Below are 22708 nucleotides of genomic sequence, written 5' to 3' on the forward strand. Positions count from 1 at the left end.
GGCAAATATGAAGTACACTAATCTGAGGTTATGTTAAATTACTTTTTTTCCCCAAACCAATCACTTTTTTTTTTAAGGAGAATATTGTTTTTAGAGAGAAACAGAACTGCTTTCAGACCTCACAGGTAGTATCTGAGAACTATGTAATCACACTGAAGTCAGGAAAGCTACAAACAGATACTGAATTACTATAATTTGAATAGTACATGTACTACAGTCAGAATATTTTTATTTATTTTTGCAATGTTGAGCAGATTATTGTTGTAAGATGTCAGTGTATTTTGAGAAATGAAGTGATTAAGATGATGCAGAGATAATGGATTGGAAGTTAATAAGAAGTATATGTTGTGGGAAGGTGATGAAGTTGAAGTTAGGAAACTGTAGTCTGATTTGTAGTGTAGTATTGTCAGTTGTACATATGAAGGACATGTTTGCATCATTTTTTGATGGAGAATTAGATGGCACACTGAGATCTCAAAATTTTAATAATATGTGTGCATGTATTTTTCAATAATACCATTATTATTTTATTTCTTGAATCATATTTTAAGAATTGTATAAATATTTATACTATCTACACTTTCAAATTTTCCCTATTCTTTCTGCCAATATGTCTTACTCTGAGTAATAGTTCATATTTGTTTACTACTACCACAAATTATGTCAACTCAAGGTATTTCGACATGAAATCCATTGACTCATGTATAACTGGTAGCACCACCAGAAACTAATCACTAGTGGTTTTTGTACCTGACATTAAAACGATGTAAAGAACATTCTACTAAGCCGAGTTGTGAAAAGGGCTGATACACCACAAGTATCAAGATGATGTAATACCAAGGGCATGGAAAAGACTAAGTAAAGTTAAGAAAGGCTTGGTGTTGGTACCATTTTCTTTTTATAAAGTGAAAAAGATCATAATGTACATGTTCTTATCTGCTGTTATAAACACTGAAAAATAATAGAATTATGAAGTGAGGCATTGTATGGCAAATACAAAGAACTCAAACTAAACAATTTTGTGAAAATTTTAATACTACATATATCTGTATAAAGTTGACACATCATTTTCTCATGCCATTTGCAAAAGTTTGTTTATTTTACATAACTGTGTTTAAAATAATACTTAATTCCCACAAAGTCTACACATGTCAGACACAAAACACTTTTCAGTTTGGAAAGCCATTTGTCTTCTCTTTTATATTTGTGTGTGTGTGTGTGTGTGTGTGTGTGTGTGTGTGGAGGGGGCGGGGGGTAATGCGAGTGTGCACGTGTAAAAAAACTATTTCTCTTTGGTTAAGAAGAACAAATAATTTTATTAAATGTGTGTGTGTGTGTGTGTGTGTGTGTGTGTGTGTGTGTGTGTGTGTGTGGGTGTGGGTGTGGAGGGGAAAGGGGGGGGGGGGTAATGTGAGCACGCGCATGTAAAAAACTATTTCTCTTTCGTTAAGAAGAACAAATAATTTTATTAAATTGTGAACAAGTATTCTGTTATGCTGTGAAAGATTTAATATCCATTAAAAAGGTGACATGAAGAAAGTAACCTGCATCATTATATATTATTATTATTATTTTACATCAAGTTCTGTCAGTACATGAAATTACAACATAAAAGTAATAACAGATAAAAATAAAATGTTTATGAACCCGAAAAATGTCAACCCATAAGTTTACGTAAAAGCAATCAACAATACAACAAGAATCGGTTTACTTTTTCAAGGAACTCCTCGACAGAATAGGAGGAGTGACCCATGAGGAAACTCTTCAGTTTCTATTTGAAAGTGCATAGATTCCTTCTAAGATTTTTTAATTCGAGTGATAGTTTATTGAAAATGGATGCAGCAGTATACTGCACACCTTTCTGCACAGGAGTTAAGGAAGTCCAATCCAAATGCACGTTTGAATTCTGCCAAGTATTAACTGAGTGAAAGCTGCATATTCTTAGGAATAAGCTAATATTGTTAACAAGAAATTACAGTAAGGAAAATATGGGCCAATTTCAAAATAGGCAGACTCATGAACAGGGCTCAACAAGAGGTTCGCGGACTTACACCACTTATTGACCACACCCCATTTCTGAGCCAAAAATATCTTTTTAGAATGTGAAGAGTAACCTCAGAATATAATACCATATGACATAAGCAAATGAAAATAAGCAAAGTACACTAATTTTCATATCGAACGACCACTCACTTCAGATACCATTCAAATCGTAAAAATGGCAGCATTCAGTCTTTGAACACGATCCGGAATGTGGGTGTTCCACAACAGTTTACTACCTATCTGAACTGTTCAGTTTCATTAATCATATGCCCATTCTGTGAAATTAAAACATCAGGTTTTGTTGCAGTGTGTTAGAAACTGTAAAAACTGAGTCTTACTGTGATATAGCATTATTTTATTTTCTACAAGCCATAAGCTTAGGTCATGAACTGCACTATTTGAAACTGAGCCAATGCTGCACACAACATCTTTTACTAACAAGCTAGTGTCATCAACAGACAGAAATATTTTAGAATTACACGTAATACTAGAGGGCATTTCATTTATATAAATAAGGAACAGGAGAGGCCCAACACTAATCCCTGGGGCACCCCCCAGGGATTTCAAAGTACATATTTACAAGCAATAACCGAACTGTCTTGAAGCAAGCTCAATCTACCACCTAGATGAACAACCAAACAAGAATTTCAGCATCAATGAGCAGAAAGTCAATTAGAAACAATGAAATTATAACTATTCTACATTCATTTGCTCTTATTAATGAATGTTTAATGTTGCACATCCATGCTAAATGAGAAATTTGCAAAATTTGCTAATTTCTTCAGTATTTCAATTATTGAAGTCAATAGAGCAAGGGATGGGTCAGACGCTGTTATACTGTAAGAAGTCTGCCTAACCAACTGTATTTTTGGCTATGTAAAACCAAAACTACTTCTGATTCTACCCCAAATATGGCAGTTATGCCACACACTTGAAATGGCTAGACATCTGAAACAGTGCACTACTGAAATGCAAATAAAAGAATATTCTAATGCTAGTTAAGAAAGCCAGCGCAACAGATTACAGTCAAAAAAACGGAAAAAGATCAGGGATTAATTTTCCATCAGCAATTAAGTCATTAGAAATTGAGCACAAAGGCAGATAGAAGAAGAAGGTGAAAATAAATGGCTGTATCCCATCTGAAGGTACTGTGCAGGCGTTTTCCTTATAAGATTTTAAGGGAATTGTGGAAAAGCTAAATCAGGCAAGCTGGATGAGGATTTGAAGTAACTGGGCTAACTGCATTGCTCAGTAGTGTGGGAAGAATGGCATCATCAATGGTGATCCACAATTATACAAAAAACGTTATTAGGAAAAGAAATATGAATTCAACCATATGCATTTGGTAGTGATGAAAGGAAAAGTCCTGACATTATATCTTTACAAGGGAGCAAACTCACTGACAAACATTGCAGTTATAATACAATCATATGTGAGGGTTAACATTGAATCTCCTGTGAGAGAAAAAGATGTTGCTATCCATTAGTTTCCACATCTACTTGCCTATGTGATTATCAGTAGGGTATATGTTCTCCTAATACAATCACTCATTATACACTCCTGGAAATGGAAAAAAGAACACATTGACACCGGTGTGTCAGACCCATCATACTTGCTCCGGACACTGCGAGAGGGCTGTACAAGCAATAATCACACGCACGGCACAGCGGACACACCAGGAACCGCGGTGTTGGCTGTCGAATGGTGCTAGCTGCGCAGCATTTGTGCACCGCCGCCATCAGTGTCAGCCAGTTTGCCATGGCATACGGAGCTCCATCGCAGTCTTTAACACTGGTAGCATGCCGCGACAGCGTGGACGTGAACCTTATGTGCAGTTGACGGACTTTGAGCGAGGGCGTATAGTGGGCATGCGGGAGGCCGGGTGGACGTACCGCCGAATTGCTCAACACGTGGGGCGTGAGGTCTCCACAGTACATCGATGTTGTCGCCAGTGGTCAGTGGAAGGTGCACGTGCCCGGCGACCTGGGACCGGACCGCAGCGACGCACGGATGCACGCTAAGACCATAGGATCCTACGCAGTGCCATAGGGGACCGCACCGCCACTTCCCAGCAAATTAGGGACACTGTTGCTCCTGGGGTATCAGCGAGGACCATTCGCAACCGTCTCCATGAAGCTGGGCTACGGTCCCGCACACCGTTAGGCCGTCTTCCGCTCACGCCCCAACATCGTGCAGCCCGCCTACAGTGGTGTCGCGACAGGCGTGAATGGAGGGACGAATGGAGACGTGTCGTCTTCAGCGATGAGAGTCGCTTCTGCCTTGGTGCCAATGATGGTCGTATGCGTGTTTGGCGCTGTGCAGGTGAGCGCCACAATCAGGACTGCATACGACCAAGGCACACAGGGCCAACACCCGGCATCATGGTGTGGGGAGCGATCTCCACCACTGGTCGTACACCTCTGGTGATCGTCGAGGGGACACTGAATAGTGCACGGTACATCCAAACCATCATCTAACCCATCGTTCTACCATTCCTAGACCGGCAAGGGAACTTGCTGTTCCAACAGGACAATGCACATCCGCATGTATCCCGTGCCACCCAACGTGCTCTAGAAGGTATAAGTCAACTACCCTGGCCAGCAAGATCTCCGGATCTGTCCCCCATTGAGCATGTTTGGGACTGGATGAAGCGTCGTCTCACGCGGTCTGCACGTCCAGCACGAACGCTGGTCCAACTGAGGCGCCAGGTGGAAATGGCATGGCAAGCCGTTCCACAGGACTACATCCAGCATCTCTACGATCGTCTCCATGGGAGAATAGCAGCCTGCATTGCTGCGAAAGGTGGATATACACTGTACTAGTGCCGACATTGTGCATGCTCTGTTGCCTGTGACTATGTGCCTGTGGTTCTGTCAGTGTGATCATGTGATGTATCTGACCCCAGGAATGTGTCAATAAAGTTTCCCCTTCCTGGGACAATGAATTCACGGTGTTCTTATTTCAATTTCCAGGAGTGTATTTAAAAGCCTTCCATTCTTAAAGGCTAGTTTACTAATATTGAAACCTGAACAGTAACTGTATCTGAATTTTTATGTACAAGTGGCAGGCAGTTTGGTGATATCTACAGGAATACAGGAACTAGTAGAAGGGTAGCACAGGAGTGTAAAAAAAAATAGAGGAATACTGTATGTTGAGAGAAGATTGATTTTTTTGGACATTATTTCATTGTCATATCAGTTGCTAAATTTGTCAATATATTGAAGAACGGCATTGTAGTGTATTAACGCATGATTCCTGCTCTGATCTTTACGAGATTCATCAAGTCTGGGGATGCGTATACCAAGGAAATATATATGTACACTTCACTGACAATACACAAAAGCATGCTGAAAAATAGTTCCTCTGACTTTATGTGAAAACTCCTAAAGCTTTTTAAATCTACATTTACATGATTACTCTGGTATTCACAATAAAGTGTCTGGCAGAGGGTTCAATGAATCACCTTCAAGCTGTCTCTCTACCATTCCACTCTAACACCGTACGGGAAAAACGAGCACTTATTTTTTTCTGTGTGAGCCCTGATTTCTTTTAGTTTCTCTTGATGACCATTTCTCCCTATGTAGGTGGGTGACAACAGAATGTTTTCACAATTGGAGGAGAAAACCGGTGATTGAAATTTCATGAGAAGATCCCACGCAACACAAAAGGTCTTTGTTTTAATAACTGCCACTCCAATTCACACATCATGTCTACGGCACTATCTCCCCTATTTCATGATAATACAAAATGAGTTGCCCTTCTATGAACATTTTCAGTGTCATCTGTGAGTCCCAACTGATGAGGATGCCACACTGCACAGCAAAACTCCAGAATAGGGTAGACAAGCATAGTGTAAGCAGTCTCTTTCGTAGATCTGTTGCACCTTCTAAGTGTTCTGCCAATGAATCGCAGTCTTTGGTTTGCTCTACCTACAAAATTATCTAAGTGATCATTCCAATCCAGGTTATTTGTAATTGTAATTCCTACGTATTTAGTTGAATTTACAGCGTTCAGACTTGTGTGACTTTTTGCATAATCGAAATTTAGCAGATTTCTTTTAGTGCTAAAGTGAATAACTTCACACTTTTCTTCATTCAGGGTAAATTACCACTTTTTGCAGCATACAGATATCTTATCTGAATCATTTTGCAATTCGTTTTGGTCATCTGATGACTTTACAAGACGGTAAGTGACAGCATCATCTGCAAAGATTCTAAGATGGCTACTCAGATTGTCTCCTATGTTGTTAACAATAGAGGACCTATAACACTTCCTTGGGGAATGCAGGATATTAATTCTGTTTTACTCGATGACTTTCCATCTATTACTATGAACTGTGACCTTTCTGACAGGAAATCGCGAATCCAGTCACACAACTAAGGCAATATTCCATAGGCTCGCAGTTTGATTAGAAGATGCTTATGAGGAACGTTGTCGAAAGCCTTCTGGAAATTTAAAAATATGGAACAATAAGAAATCCCCTGCCAATAGCATTCATTACTCCATGAGTATAAAGAGCTAGATGTGTCTCTGAATCCGTCCTGACTATGTGCCAATAAATAGTTTTCTTTGAGGTACTTCATAATGTTCGAACACAGTATATGTTCCAAAACCCTACTGCAAATCGACATTAGTGATATGGGCCTGTAATTCAGTGGATTACTCCTACATCCCTCTTTGGGTGTGGGTGTGACTTGAGCAATTTTCCAGTCTTTAGGTACGGATCTTTCTGTGAGCAAGTGGTTTTATATAATTGGTAAATATGGAGCTACTGTAGCAGCATACTCTGAAAGGAACTGGACTGGTATTCAGTCTGGACCATAGGCCTTGCCTTTCTTAAGTGAGCCTTTCTTAAGTGATTTAAGCTGCTTTGATACACCAAGGATCTCTACTTCTATGTTTCTTATCTTGGCAGCAGTTCTTGTTTCAAACTCAGGAATATTTACTTCGTCTTCTTTGGTGAAGGAGTTTCAGAAAACCGTGTTTAATAACTCTGCTTTAGTGGCATTGTCATCAAGGACTTCACCATTGTTATCACGCGGTGAAGGTATTGATTGCATCTTGCCACTGGTGTGCTTTTTGTATGACCAAAATCTCTTTGGGTTTTCTGCCAGATCCCGTGGCAGAGTTTTATTGTGGGAATTATTAAAAGCATCTCACATTGAAGTAAGCACTATATTTCGAACTTCTGCAAAACTTTGCCAATCTTGAGGATTTTGTGTTCTTTTAAATTTGGCATGCTTTTTTCATTGCTTCTCCAACAGCGATCCGACTCGTTTTGTGTACCCGGGGGTATCAGCACAATCACTTATTAATTTATGTGGTATATATCTCTAAATTAACACTGATAATATCTCTTTGAAATCATTCCACATCTTTTCTACACTTACGTGATCAGATCGGAAGGCGTGAAGACTGTCTCCTAAAAAGGCATTAAGGGCATTTTTATTAGCTTTTTTAAATAGATATACTTTTCGTTTCTTTTTGATGGTTGTAGGTATTACAGTATTCAGGCTAGCAGCAACTGCTTTGTGGTCGCCAATCCCTGTATTCATCACGATACTCCCAATTTGTCCAGGATTATTTGTTGCTAAGAGATCAAGTATGCTTTTGCAACCATTTACACTTTGAGTGGGCTCATGAACTAATTGTTCATATTAATTTTCTGAGAAAGCATTCAGTACGATTTCGGATGATGTTTTATGCCTGCCGCCGACTTTAAACGTATAATTTTTCCAGCATATTGAGGGTAGATTGAAGTCACCACCAACTATATTTGTATGAGTGGGGTATCTACTTGAAATGAGACTCTAGTTTTCTTGAACTGTTCAGCAACTACATCTTCTGAGTCAGGAGGGTCAGTAAAACATCCAATTAATAGTTTAGTCTGCTTGTCATGTATAATCTCTACCAATACTATTTCGCAGGAACTATCTTCTTAAATTTCACTAAAAGGTAAACTACTTCTGACAGCAGTAAATACTCCACCACCAACTGTATTTAATCTACCCTTTCTGAACACTTCTGAATAGTCGTTTGATAAAATTTCGGCTGAACTTATTTCTGGCTTTAGCCAGCTTTCCATACCTATGACTACTTGAGCTTCAGTGTTTTCTACTAGGGTTTGGAGCTCTGGTTCTCTCCCAACACAGCTACGACAATTTACAACTACAATACCGATCGTTTCTACAACTACTTCACTGTGTTTTACCTGCTCCCTTTTAGACAAATGTTACTCATTTTACATCTTCATTCCTCATACATACATATTTGCATCCCTTTGCCACTAGAGTGCTCCAAAGTGTAGCGTGTAATGTGGCGGTGTGTAACTTAACTATGTCAGTGTGTGAGAAGCAGTGTGCTATAATTGAGTTTCAAATTCAAAGAGTTCCTCTACACGTGACAAGCACCCTCTGCTTCAACATAAGAATGCCAGACGACACAAGAACACTGTGACATCTGCAGCAATATGATGCCAAGGATTCTCTGCCACTGATCATCCTCCATACAGTCCCAACATGGCTCCATTAGATTTTCATTTGTTTCCAAGGCTTAAAAAACACCTTTGAGGACTTCAATATGATGATGAAGTGGTGCAAACACAGGCGAGGTAGTGGCTCTGTCAACAAAATCAAGCATTCTACAATGACTGTATCAACAAGCTGGTCTCTCACTGGAATAAACGGGCTCATCACCAGGGTGACTGTTGAGAAATAAATGCAGAGAGATGAAGAATGAAGCTGTAGAACATTTGAAACATTTGTTTCATTCAAAAAGTTTTATGGGATTTCACATAAATAATTTGGAGGCATTTCTTTTCAGCATGCCTTCATAGCTACTTTGATGTGGGGAGGCTATTGCAGTAGTGATGATACCCTTGTTGGAGGAGTTGGTTGGGGGTAGAGGGGTGGGGGAGACAGAGAGGCGAGCCTAAAAAATGATTTGTACATGTAATGCTTAAGAGAAGCTGGTTGAAAGTATCTGTATATCTTACAAGTTATTACAATAATGACCACTGAAGATGAGCATACAGCAACATGAGTCATTTTGTGGTCAATGACTGGTGAAATCAGGCAACTTTTAAAGACAGATAAATGCATTCCCACCAGCAGAAGAAAGTTTAATTCTCTTCATGTGCCAATCTTCTGCCATGGTACCACACACTCCAAACAGGGCTCTCCCCATGGGCACCGCCCAGCCACAGAAATGTTTACCAGGCCAGTAAACTGTTGCCCAGAGTCTCTGGGCCCCATCCATGCTGGGCACATTCTCCTTGGCTTGTGTAGGGAGTTTCCAGGTCAAACACCCTGTGTGGTCAGGGTTCTACCACTGTGCAGGTACTTGACGATGCCTCCCCCCCTCCGCCACATCACCACAATGAAGTGGCTACTATACTGGGTTTTGGGCATAGTATCCTGGGAAAGCAGTAGCAAGTCAAGAAGTCAAGCCCAACAAGGAGACCACATAGTAAAGAATGTGAAGTTTAGAATGTCAGAAGCAAAGCAAACGCGTATCCAAAATCACAAACCAGATCCAAGAACAATTGGAATCAAGAATACCACCCAACAGAAAGATGGAGGGTAAAAAAGTACAGCAGAAGGATAAGCTTGCAGCATGAAAAGAGTAGTGCTGCAAGGGCTGGACCCCATGGTGTCAAGTACGCACTCCCAAAAGAGGTGTGAGCCCCAAGGGCAGTGTCAACACAGTTACATGGCCTTTTTTCTCTTAAATATAGGCATGATCTCTGATGATGGAGAATGCTATCCTGTGAACATAAACATATAGTGAAACCCTACAAAACAATAAGTAGAAAAACAAGGTAGGTGTCAATGTTGGCCAGTTGTCTTGTGCTAACATGTTACAGCACACTGTAAATATCCCACTAAAATTATACCATTTCTCTTCAAATCAGAGAAAGAAATTACGCTAAAATTATGCCATTTCTCTTCAAATGTGTGCTGGTATGCAAATAAAATGGATGAAAGCATGTTTTGTAATGATCTCTCCACGATATCTAGAAACCATTGTCAAGTGCTGAAATCACGGTTAGCCGCACTATGATCAACTCGGAGAAGAGACAGAGCTGTCTGTTTTCAACTGCACATGCACTAATGTGATGTCATCTCTGCTGGCATTAAGGAATTTCACTGCTCACAGCACCAGTATCAGTGCTTTTGTTTGAAAATGTGTGTAAAGTATTGTGCAAGCAAAATTGCAAATTCTATAAATGATCTTATAAAGAGGTCTTTTCCAGTAGATCTTTGGAAGAAAAGGGAGAGTTAGAGTTAGGCAGACCTATTCCAAATTTAAATCCAACAAGGAGACACATTTAAATCTAACAAGGAGACACATTTAAATCTAACAAGGGGATAGCGTCGGGGCTCACTGATTTGGCTCACACTATGAATAGAAGTAGGTAGATGCTCATGTCAAGTTCCTGGAATACTTTACATTTGAGTGAGTCATAGGAAGGTAAAATGCTCTCTAACGATTATAAGCAGAGAGAGTAATTTTTGAGCAATAACTGACGTATCAGTGCTGTGCTGCAGTGGTCAAGCACACCAACTGTCATTTCATCAGCTAGGGTTTGACTCTCGCTGCTACCTCCCGCCCCCCTCCCCCCATCCTCTCTCCTTGCTATGTTAAACTATTTTACAGAATTTAAATACATTTAAATAAATACACATATGTATAATTAATTTAATCAATTTAGTTATGGTTATTACCCTTGCAAGTCAAAAAAAACTATAGGTGGCAGTAAAAGAAAGTGGGTACACAGACACATTTAGTATGAAAGTGTATTAAAAAAAAAAAAAAGGGGGGGGGGGTCTTTGAATGTGATGTCTGCAATGCACTTTTTTGCTTTCCATGTTTGTTATTTGGGTATAGGTAAAGTTAATACTCCATTAAGTTGTGCCTAGCATGACATAGTGAAACACAATCTGTTCAGTTTCATTATATTCTAGCACACTGGAAAAATTTTGCAGTTTTGTACAAGCTGCCATGTGGTTGTCATACAGAACTGTATACAGTATAACCCTCTTCCCATTGTATAAAAACATTTCTTATCAGTTACTTCAAATGTCCTATGTTTATAATTTTAAATTGCATCAGCTTTTGGAATAACATAATTATTTACATCCCAACATTTACAATCAATGTTTGGGGGGAAGAAAAAATGGTATACCTGGCATGGTGTTTGCCTTCAGTAGAGTTTACACACATTACACAGTTACTGTGGACCCCCCCCCCCCCCCTTCCCCCCAAGTCCCTAGTTATGAATCAGCAGAAGGTATTACAAGTCTGAACAACTCATCTGATCAATTCTTTGCCTCGTAACACTGACAACCTAATGACTGCCAATACCCCATATGTAGCATTCTTCATTGCCATTACGTTAGCAAATAAAGCGTTGCATTAGGATAAGTTTGAGTCTGAATGAGAGATATGTTTCCAATGACAGACAAGAGCCTCTCCTGGGTAAACTAGTTTCAAATCATTGTAGATGTGGTGCCTCTCATGAAAAATGTTTGAGCTACTTGGAATCTGTTCACAAAAAAAAAAAAAAAAAAAAAAAAAAAAAAAAAAAAAAAAAAAAAATCATAAAAAATAGCTTTGATTCTCAAGGAGACATTATGCAATTATGAATGGCATGCAGTTTTAATATTAGTGATTTCTGAGGTGGTGATCAGCTTAGGAGTTAATGGTAAAACCTATATTACTGTGAGTTATATGAGCAAAGAAATGATACGCACATCAAGGTGTCACATACTTTCAGTGATGCTTTTAGAATACCTTTCACTTTACAGCGTATTTGTTAGGTTTGGAACTCATGGCAGAAATAAAATTTAACTACAGATTTACCTCTATATTATGTCATACATAATAATATGTCATGTCTGCCTCCATAGCGCAGCAGTAGCGTTACTGCCCACCACACAGGGGGCCCGGGTTCGACGGCAGGAGACTGGGCGTTGTGAGTCCTTCATCATCATTTTCATCATCACTGACATGCAAGTCACCAAAGTGGTGTCAACTAAAAAGACTCGCAATACGGCGGCCGAACCCCGAAGGGGATATCCCAGCCAATAAATGCCATACGATCATTTCATTTTTTTTATATGTCATTATACTATTGCACAACTTCATACACCACCATAATAATGACATTTAATCAAATGTAATTCTCCGACTAGCTCCACCATCTCAGCATAATTTTCTGAAAAAAATATTTTTAGCATGCTATGCAGCAAGTTTTACAGTTTAAAGTAGTAGCAATACTTTTTGTCTATAGTTTAGTGTCATATTTATGTATGTATGCAACATACATCCATGTCTTCTAATCAGTCCTATGAAATGCAGCACTAAATATAAAGTATCAATGAAAATAAATAATTTTTGAAAATCCATACAACACATCTTCTACTAAACCACTGGACTGATTTTAACCAAATTTGGTACACATATCTACATCTACACAGACACTCCATAAGTCATTGTACAGTGAGTGGCAGAGGGCATCTGTACACTCTGCCACATGCCTGCACATAGACGGATGGAAAAATGACTGTCTGTATGCCTCCATACAGCTTCAAATGGCAGTTCTTTAAGTTTTGTCAATAGTGATCCTCAAAAAGAACATCACCTACCCTCCAGGGACTCCCATTTGAGTTCCTGAAGCAAACCCATAACACTTACATGTTGTTGGAATCTACTGGTAACAAATATAGCAGCCCACCTCTGAACTGTTTTTATATCTTTCTTTAATATGACTTGGTACAGGTCCCAAACATTTGACAAGTACTCAAGAATAGGTTGCACCTGTATTCTATTTTGTGGCCTCCTTTACAGATGAACTACACTTTCCTAAAATTCTCACAATAAGCTGAAGTCGACCATTTACCTTCCTTAGCACAGTCCTCACATGCTCTTTCTATTTCATATCGCTTTGCAACATTATGCCCACATATTTAAACAGTGTGACTGTGTCAACTAGGACACTACTAATGTTACAGCCTAACATTACAGGTTTGTTTTTCTTACTCATCCTCAATTAATTTATATTTTTCTGCATTTACAGCTAACTGCTATTCATCACACCAACTAGAAATTTTATCTAAGTCATCTTGTATCCTCCTACAGTCTTTCAACTTTGACATCTTACAGTACACCACAGCATCATCAGCCAAAACTGCAGATTGCTGCCCACCCCATATGCGAAATTACTTGCATTCCTGAAGATACCCTTGTCTCTGATGAACACTTGCCATTAAGGACAACATACTGGGTTCTTTAACTTGGAAGGTCTTTGAGCCACTTCACACATCTGTGAATCTATTCCATATACTCATACCTACATTAACAGTCTGAATGGGGCACCGTGTCTAATGCTTTCCGGAAATCTAGAAATATGGAATATGTCTGTTGCCCTTCATCCATAGATCACAGTATATCGTGCGAGAAAAGGGCAATCTGAGTTTCGCACGAGGTATGCTTTCTAAAACTTCTCTCATTAGTAGACACAAGATTCTCAGACTCAAGAAAATTTACTATATTTGAACTGAGAATATGTTCAACAGCCTTGTCACAGTGGTAACACCGGTTCCCACCAGACCTTTGAAGTTAAGTGCTGTTGGGCTGGGCTCACATTTGGGCATGTGACCATCCGGTCTGCCGAGCGCTGTTGGTAAGCAGGGTGTGTTCAATTCTTGTGAGGCAAATGAGGAGCTACTTAATTGAGAAGTAGTGACTCTGATCTCATAAATTGACATATGGCCAGGAGAGTGGTGTGTTGACCACATGCTCCTCCATATCCGCATCCAGTGATGCCTGTGGGCTGAGGATGGCACAGTGGCCGATCAGTGCTGTTGGGCCTTCATGGCCGGTTCAGGTGGAGTTTAGTTTAGTTTTTGAGAATATGTTCAAGGATTCTGCAGCAAATCGAATGTAGTGATATTGGTCTGTAATTTTGGGAGTCCGTTCTTTTACCCCTCTTATGCACACACCTTACCTGTGCTTTGTTCCAATCACTTGGGACTTGGTGCTAAGTGAGAAATTCATGATAAATGCAAGCTAAATATGGGCCCAGTACTGTAAGAGTACACTTTGTAAAACTGAAGTCCATCCAGACCTGGTGACTCATTAGCTTTCAAACTTTCCAGTGTTTCTCTATGCCAAGGATGCTTATTTCTATGTTGTCCATATGACAGTATGTTTGTATGATTTTCCCGTGAATAATTTCCTGAGTGCAAAATTTAAAACTTCAGATTTCGTTTCGCTTTCTTCAACCACCAATAGCAGACTGGTCAACTAGGGACTGGATGAAAGACTTGGACTCACTTAATGATTTAACATAGGACCAGAATTTTCTGGAGATCTCCACCAGAACTTTTGCTCAGGTATGGCAGTGGTAGATGATGTGTACTTCGTGCACAGATCTTTTTGCAGATGCACAAATCTCTATTAATCTTTGCTTGTAGTAATTTGTACATTCTCTTTTGAACTGAGGGTGCACTAGCCTCTGCCTCCTCAGCATTTTCCGAATTTAATTATTAAAATATGGTGGGTCTTTTTCATCCTTAACCCATTTACTGGGCACATAACTCTCTGGACCACACTTTTACAATCTGCTTAAACTTTGCCGATAATTCATCTGCTTAAACTTTGCCCATAATTCCTCTATGTTCATCTTCCTGGAACTAAGTGGTATTAGTTCACTGTCTGAGTAATTGATATGCTAACCACTGCTTATCTGCTTTCTCTAGCAGAAATGCTCTCCTTGCATATTTGATTGATTTATTAGCTTTTGTAACCATAGTTGCTACAATGACATTATGATTGTTAATCCCCATTTCAACACTGACATCATTGACAAAGTCCAATCTATTTGTAATTACAAAGTCTAAGATACTTCCATTGTGTGTGCCCTGCCAAACTAGCTGCTCAAGACAGTTTTCAGAAAACATTTTTAAAAAAACTTAGCAAGACTGTCTGTCTGCACCCCATGCAGTGAATCCACAGACATCCCAGTCTATATCCAGAAGGTTAAAGTCACCTCCAACTAGTATTGCATGGTCTGGGTATTTACACACTCCTGACTGTAGGCTCTTTGAATGACTCTAGAACTGTCACAGCAGAATTGGGTGGCCAGTAAAAACATCCAACAACTAATCTGGTTTCACCTACACCTGTTGTTACATGTGACCAGATAACTCCAGTGTCATACACAACTTCAACCTCAATAGAGACAATATTTTAACCTCAATAGAGACAATATTTTTGTCAACTGCAATGACACTCCCCCTCCTATCACCTCTAATCTGTCTTTCTGGTATACATTCCACGACTCCTTAAATATCTCAGAGCTTTGGCTTTCAGCCAGCTCCCAGCCTCAAGAGTAATTTGAGTACGAAAACCTTCCTGGAAGTCAGTAAATTCAGGAACTTTGTTACGAATACTTTGACAATTTACTGATAAAATTTTGAGAAACAGTGTCTTTACTCTGAATGCAGTATGACTTCCCTTGTTGTGTAATGAATGGTAATTGTTCATCAGATACTTCAAACTACCGCCCAGCCTAAAAAGTCCTTATGCACTCTACCAGTACTTTGTTACCCAAGTAGCTACTTCCTTTATGTATTGCATGCCTAATCTACTAAGAGGAGTACTACAAATTCCCACCCGATAACACAGGTCTAGAAATCTGCATTCAAGACCATCACAGAGTCAACAAAACCTTTGGTTGAGACCCTCCACTCGGCTCCAAACCAGAGGACCCTGATCAACCATTCTGCAAATTGTGAGCTCTGCTTGCACCCCATCTGTAAGGCCAGCAGCCCTCACCACCTGCACCAGCCGCCTGTATGAACTGAGGATGGGCTCAGAAACCATGTGACAGATGTCGTTGGTGGCGACATGAGCCACAAAATGCAGATAACTGTACCCTGCACACTCGATAGTCACAGTAGGGTCACCTCCACGTATACGGTTCTGGGTATAACAACCACCAGTCTCGGCTAGTACAAAATTGCAAAATTTTACCCGTGTGCTACAATATTATGAAAATAAACAGATTGTGTTTCACTATGTCATGATAGACACAACTTAATGCAGTATTAACTTTACCTAATGAGCTAACATAAAGTATGTTGTTTGTGTGTTTCTGCTTTTTTTTTACCCTTGTCAGTGAAAAAACTATAGGCGACGGTAAAAAAAGCGAATATACAAAGACATTTAATATGAAAGTGTATAAAAAGATTTGGGTCTCCGGATGTGATGTCTGCAATACACTTTTTTTTGCTTTCGATGTTTGTTATTTAGGGACAGTGATGCATCTCGTGCAGAAGCATTTCTAGCCCTAGAAACAACTTTCAAATGTTTCGTAAAAGAAATACAATTTACTATGATTAAAATGAATTTGTGATGTAGCTTCAATGGAGACAAAATTGTTTACGCAAAATCACAACTACTGAACATTTACACAAAATTAAACTACAGTGACTGACCTACGTGAATTTTGTTAGGTATTTCGTGATTAAGGTTGCAGTATTGTAGCAATTTTAATAAAATATGTATTTACACATGAAAATGTATGTCTAATCTCAGAATAAATATTGATTTTTGATGATTTTAATAAGTTTAATTTGTTTTTGTTGTTTTGAATAAACACCTAACATTATGTTTTCCACCATAGAGAGATAGACATATGACGAAGTATCTAAAAGATAACCTTATGATGTAGGTTTCTAGAGTTAATAATACAAAAATCACTTTTCCCCATACAAGGGTTGGAACTTAAATAGCGGCAACTATTTATTCACACCCGATACAAAAGAGTTACAGGTTTGCACCTGTTACTGTCCTTCAAGGCCATCTCCAGTGTTGTGTAGAACCCATTGCCAGCAATGTGGAAGGCGTAGTATACTGTTAGCAGAGCCTGTTCTGCTGGTGGTGTGAATGGAGCGGTCTACTGCCTGTCGAATCTCTGGAACAGTTCTGAAGCGAATGTCACAAAGTGGTTCCTTCATCTTCAGAATCAAATCAAAATCATAAGGACTTAAATCCGGGGAGTATGGTGGATTGTACAGTACTTCCCAGTCCCATCGACCGAACAGAGCAGCCACAGCTTGCGGTGTATGCGCCCACACACTGTCCTGCAAAATGATGGGTGGGTTGCACAGAAAGTGACACTGCTTCTTTCGCAAAGCTGGTCGCAGGTGATGCTCCAAAAACGAACAGTAATACTTTGCACTGACTGTCTGCCGTGGTGGAACGTAATGCATTAGGATAACACCATCACAGTCACACATGAGAATCACCATAACTTTAGAGCACTCCATTTACACCATCAACAGAACAGGCTCTGCCATCGGTATACTACGTCTTTTACATCACTGGCAATGGGTTCTACACAACGCTGGTGACTATTTTGAAGGACAGTAACAGGTGTAAACATGTAATTCTTTCGTATTGGCTGCGACTAAATAGTTGCCACTATTTACGTTACAAACCCTGTGCATTCAATTACCCAGAGTTTTGACTATCCGAATGACTTAAGACGCCAATTAGTCTCGTTAATTGTGTCTTCACTGATGCCATAAACACTGAAACACACGAATAACTACTGCATCAAGCAAGATGTTTCAATTCAGTACTTCATTGCTACTAGCTCTAGTCACAACACTTTTTGCAGACAGTATCACATCTGCCACTGAATGTGCCTACAAAAATATCTCACTGTACAACACAGTTCAGGAGATATGATGTCAAACACTGAGATGCGAGAAAAAACAGACACATCATGCAAGGCATTTTAATTTATTACTTCTTTTCTGCTAACTCTATCTTCTACACATTTCACAGACAGTATCCACATGTGCCGCTGAAGATACCTACATTGTTCAACATGCAGTTCAGGACATATGATGTCACAAACACCGAGATGTGTAAGAAACTGCCACATCATGCATGATATTTTAATTTATTACTTTGTTATTACGACTTCTAATCATAAACAATTTTGTAGACAATATGCAGGCATAAAAATGGATGTATCTGATTAATTATATTACTGTACAGCACATAGTTCAACATATACATTGTCATAAACATTGAGCTGCATGAAAATGAAATTGCTAGCCGAAATTCGCTAGACATACAGATGAAATATGTACACAATATGTGTGATATATATTTGACATATGTGTATGCGGACAATGCCATGGGTAAAAAGCTCTTCCTACACCTCTGGAATGATTTCAATCAAATTTGGTGCACACATTAGTTACAATCTGAAAAGAAATGCTGTGGGGTAAGAACCACCAGCCTCCCATTGAAGTGAGTGTGATAACATGGAGGAGGAGGAGGAGGAGGAGGAGGAGGAGGAGGACAGACAGCAAGCAGATATGCACAAACAGGAGGAGGAGGAGGAAATGGACAGAGAAAGGGAAGAGGAGAAGATGGCCAGGGAGAGGAGGTGATGGACACAGAAAGGAGCAGGAGGAGGTGGACAGGGAGTGGGGGATGGAGGAGGAGATGGGCAGAGAGTGGGGGATGGAGGAGGAGATGGGCAGAGAGTGGGGGATGGAGGAGGAGATGGGCAGAGAGTGGGGATGGAGGAGGAGATGGGCAGAGAGTGGGGATGGAGGAGGAGATGGGCAGAGAGTGGGGATGGAGGAGGAGATGGGCAGAGAGTGGGGATGGAGGAGGAGATGGGCAGAGAGTGGGGAGAGGTGGTGGAGGAGGAGGAGGAGGAGGAGGAGGAGGAGGTGGAGGAGGAGGAGATGGAGGAGGAGGAGGTGGACAGAGAGTGGGGGATGGAGGAGGAGGAGGAGGAGGAAGTGGACAGAGAGTGGGAGATGGAGGAGGAGGAGGAGGAGGAGGAGGAGGAGGAGGAGGACAGAGAGTGGGGGATGGAGGAGGAGGAGGAGGAGGAGGAGGAGGACAGAGAGTGGGGGATGGAGAAGGAGGAAGTGGACAGAGAGAGGTGGCAGTGGAGACAGACACATAGAGGAGGCAGTGGAGGCAGACACATAAAGGAGGCAGTGGAGGCGGACACACAGAGGAGGCAGTGGAGGTGGACACACAGAGGAGGCAGTGGAGGCGGACACACAGAGGAGGCAGTGGAGGCGGACACATAGAGGAGGCAGTGGAGGTGGACACATAGAGGAGGCAGTGGAGGCGGACACATAGAGGAGGCAGTGGAGGCGGACACATAGAGGAGGCAGACAGATAGAGAAGGCAGTGGAGGCGGACACACAGAGGAAGCAGTGAAAGTGAACACACAGAGGAGGCAGTGGAGGTGGACAGAGAGAGCAGGCGGTGGAGATGGACAGAGAGAAGGGCTGGCGTAGATGGACAGTGACGGGGGATGGTAGAGATGTGTTAATAGAAGATTGGAATAAATATGTACCCCAGCAATGTTGGGTACTCAGCTAGTATAAGGTAACTGGATGGATAAAAAAATCCACTCACCAAGAGGCTGCAGGAGCAAACATACATAATAGTTAAGTAAACTCACAAGCTTTCGGAGCCAGAGCCATTGGTTCCTTCTGGCAGGAGGAATGAAGAGGTAGAAAGAGGGATGAAGGGAAAAAATTGACATGGTTTAGGAAATGGGCAGAGAGATGGAAATGCCACCCAGAGGGGGAGACTGACTGTTTTTCCTTCTCATTCTGTCTGGTTAGTCTCCCCTGACACAGGGTTCTCTAGCCAACTTTTCCATAACTCAACCCATTTTCTAAATGTTGCTAGTCTTTTTCTTCATTCCTCTTCCTTTGCCTTCAACCTCCCATCAGAAGAAGGAGCCACTAGCTCTGATAGCTTGAACACATCTTTATCTATTACACCTATTTTCTCCTGGTGCCACTTGGTGAGTAGTAAATATAATGAATATTTCTGCTGCAGATTTAGATACCAAATTTCTTGAATATATTTATGAACTAGACAATAAGATAGAAAAAAAGTCACTAGAAGAAGCTGAAACAAAATGTAATTCTGATTTTTTTCCCTTTTGTAATAAAAGTAGGAAGTATCTATTTGTTCATGAAATATCAAACTTAGTAAGACTAAAGGTTTCAATTTACAGGCCAATACAATTAATAAAATGGCTTATTTATGTTTTATAAAATAATATTAACTGGAATTGTCTTCACTGCTTGATAGAACATAACAACATTAAATACACGCATCAAAAGAAGTTTTGCATCACGTCAGTTCTGAGAGTTCCGGGAACTGTACAGAAAATTGGAATAGAGATCAACATAAACATCATTTCTGCCCTTTTTTTTGCTCATGAAAACCACACATTGCATGTTGTACCACCACACAGCGAGACCTTCACAGGTGGTGGTCCAAATTGCTGTACACACTGTTACCTCTAATACCCAGTAGCACATCCTCTTGCACTGATTCATGCCGGTATTCATCGTGGCATACTCTCCACATATTCATCAAGGCACTGTTGGTCTAGGTTGTCTCACTCCTCAACGGCGATTTGGTGTAGATCCCTCAGAGTGGTTGGTGGGTCATGTCGTCCATAAACAGCCCTTTTCAATCTATCCCAGATATGTTTGATAGGGTTCATGTCTGGAGAACATGCTGGCCACTTTAGTCGAGCGATGTCATTATCCTGAAGGAAGTCAATCACAAGATGCACATAATGGGAGTGAAAATTGTCATCAATGAAGGTGAATACCTTGTCAATATGCAGCCAATATGGTTGCACTGTTGGTCGGAGGATGGCTTTCATGTATTGTAAAGCCTTTACAGTGCCTTCAATGACCACCAGCGGTGAATGTCGGCCCGACATAATGCCACCCTAAAACAGCAGGGAACCACCTTGTTGCACTTGCTGGACAGTGTGTCTAAGGCATTCAGCTTGACCAGGTTGCCTCCAAACATGTCTCCAACGACTGTTCGGTTGAAGGCATATGCGACACTCACTGGTGAAGATAATGTGATGCCAATCCTGAGTGGTCCATTCGGCACGTTGTTGGGTCCATCTGTGCTACGTTGCATGGTGTCATGGTTGCAAAGATGGACCTCACCATGGACATTAGGAGTGAAGTTGTGCATCATGCAGCCTATTGTGCACAGGTCCTGTCGCTGCACGAAAAGCATTATTCAACATGGTGTGTGTTCTTAAGCAACCAAACTGATGAGGTCATTGGTCCCTATACTTACACACTAATTAAACTAACTTATGCTAAGAACAACACACACACCCATGCCCGAGGGACGACTCGAATCCCCAGCGGGAGAGGCTGTAATCCATAGGTAGCCGTCATCCACTGCAGTAGTAGCCCTTGGGTGGCCTGAGCGAGGCATGTCATCGACAGTTCCTGTCTCTGTATCCCTTCCATGTACGAACATGCTTTGGTTCACTCCGAGAGGCCTGGACACTTCCCTTGTTGAGAGCCCTTCCTGGTACAAAGTAACAATCCTGATCTGTGGTCTTGACTGTCTAGGCATGGTTGAACTACAGACAACATAAGCTGTGCACCTCCTTCCTGGTGGAATGACTGGAACTGATTGGCTGTCGGACCCACTACGTGTAATAGGCGGTGTTGTTTACTACATCTTTGGGCAGGTTTAGAGACATCTCTAAACAGTCAAAGAGATTGTGTCTTCATACAATATCCACAGTCAATGTCTATCTTCAGGAGTTCTGGGAACTGGGGTGATGCAAAACATTTTTGATGTGTCTAGGAAACACTTTCCCAATATTTTCATTAAGTATATTACTAAAAAGTGATTTCCCACCATTTACATTATCCTGTCATCTCCACCAGTTTGTAAGTACCCTGGAAAGTACAAAAGAGGGGCTTCACACTGTATAACAACACAGTATTGTTTATTTTAAGAACTCATCAAAACAGTCAATTCGTCACAATCTTGACAATCAACATTCCAAATATTTCCTACTAAGAATAAGTACCACAGTGTTATGCAATGTTTTGTGTGGTAACAACCTTGTTGGACTATTGATTGCTTTCAATGTTTTAGTCCCTGCTATGTTTTATTCTCTGCTATTGTACACATGGTTGTCAACTACTGCTACAGTTCAAGTTAATAGTGAAGAGATAAAAAGGTATCTAACTGCATTTTCAACAGTGAATATCAAGAGACAAGACAAATGTTTGCTTTACATTTGCACTCAGTAGTAAGTGTAAAATGATTTACTCTGAACAAAAGCATTGATGATCATAGGTTCGTATACCTAAACACTCAGCAGATAGCTGCAGTTAAACTCTGACTTTTGACAGCATATCAAGTATCTACGCCTCTCTAAGTCTGCACATTATTTATTCACTTAAGTTACCAAGGGTAAATATAGTCTACCTTGCTGTTACTCTTGATCTTAATGTTACAAGTCACATATAAAAAACTTATTTGAAGTGCTGCACATCTTTGACATTGTAAAAAACTGAATTTTATTTAATGGATTTACATGACCATACCTTGGTTTAGACAGTGTCTCATTCATTTTGTCTATAATGCGCGACTTTGCTTCCGTGGCTGCTTGGACAGCTTCCATTACAATCTTCAGAGGAAGGCCTGGTATCTTGATGTCTGCCTGTAGTGCTGTCACACCTTTTCTAGTCCCAGCCAACTTAAAATCCATGTCTCCCATATAATCTTCAATTCCCTATAAAAAGGTAAAATA

The 22708-nt window shown here is 40.5% G+C and overlaps 1 protein-coding gene across 1 annotated transcript in view; it reads right to left on the minus strand.

Annotated features, from left to right (window-relative positions):
• Window positions 1-22708, minus strand: part of LOC126360761 (polyribonucleotide nucleotidyltransferase 1, mitochondrial) — a 114670-nt gene that overhangs the window by 12919 nt on the left and 79043 nt on the right. Inside the window, exon 6 of the mRNA XM_050007736.1 lies at window positions 22503-22690. Coding sequence (XP_049863693.1) covers window positions 22503-22690 — 188 coding nt within the window. The remainder of the gene's footprint in view (window positions 1-22502; window positions 22691-22708) is intronic.

Source organism: Schistocerca gregaria, chromosome 1, assembly GCF_023897955.1.
Source record: "Schistocerca gregaria isolate iqSchGreg1 chromosome 1, iqSchGreg1.2, whole genome shotgun sequence".
NCBI classification, from domain to species: domain Eukaryota; kingdom Metazoa; phylum Arthropoda; class Insecta; order Orthoptera; family Acrididae; genus Schistocerca; species Schistocerca gregaria.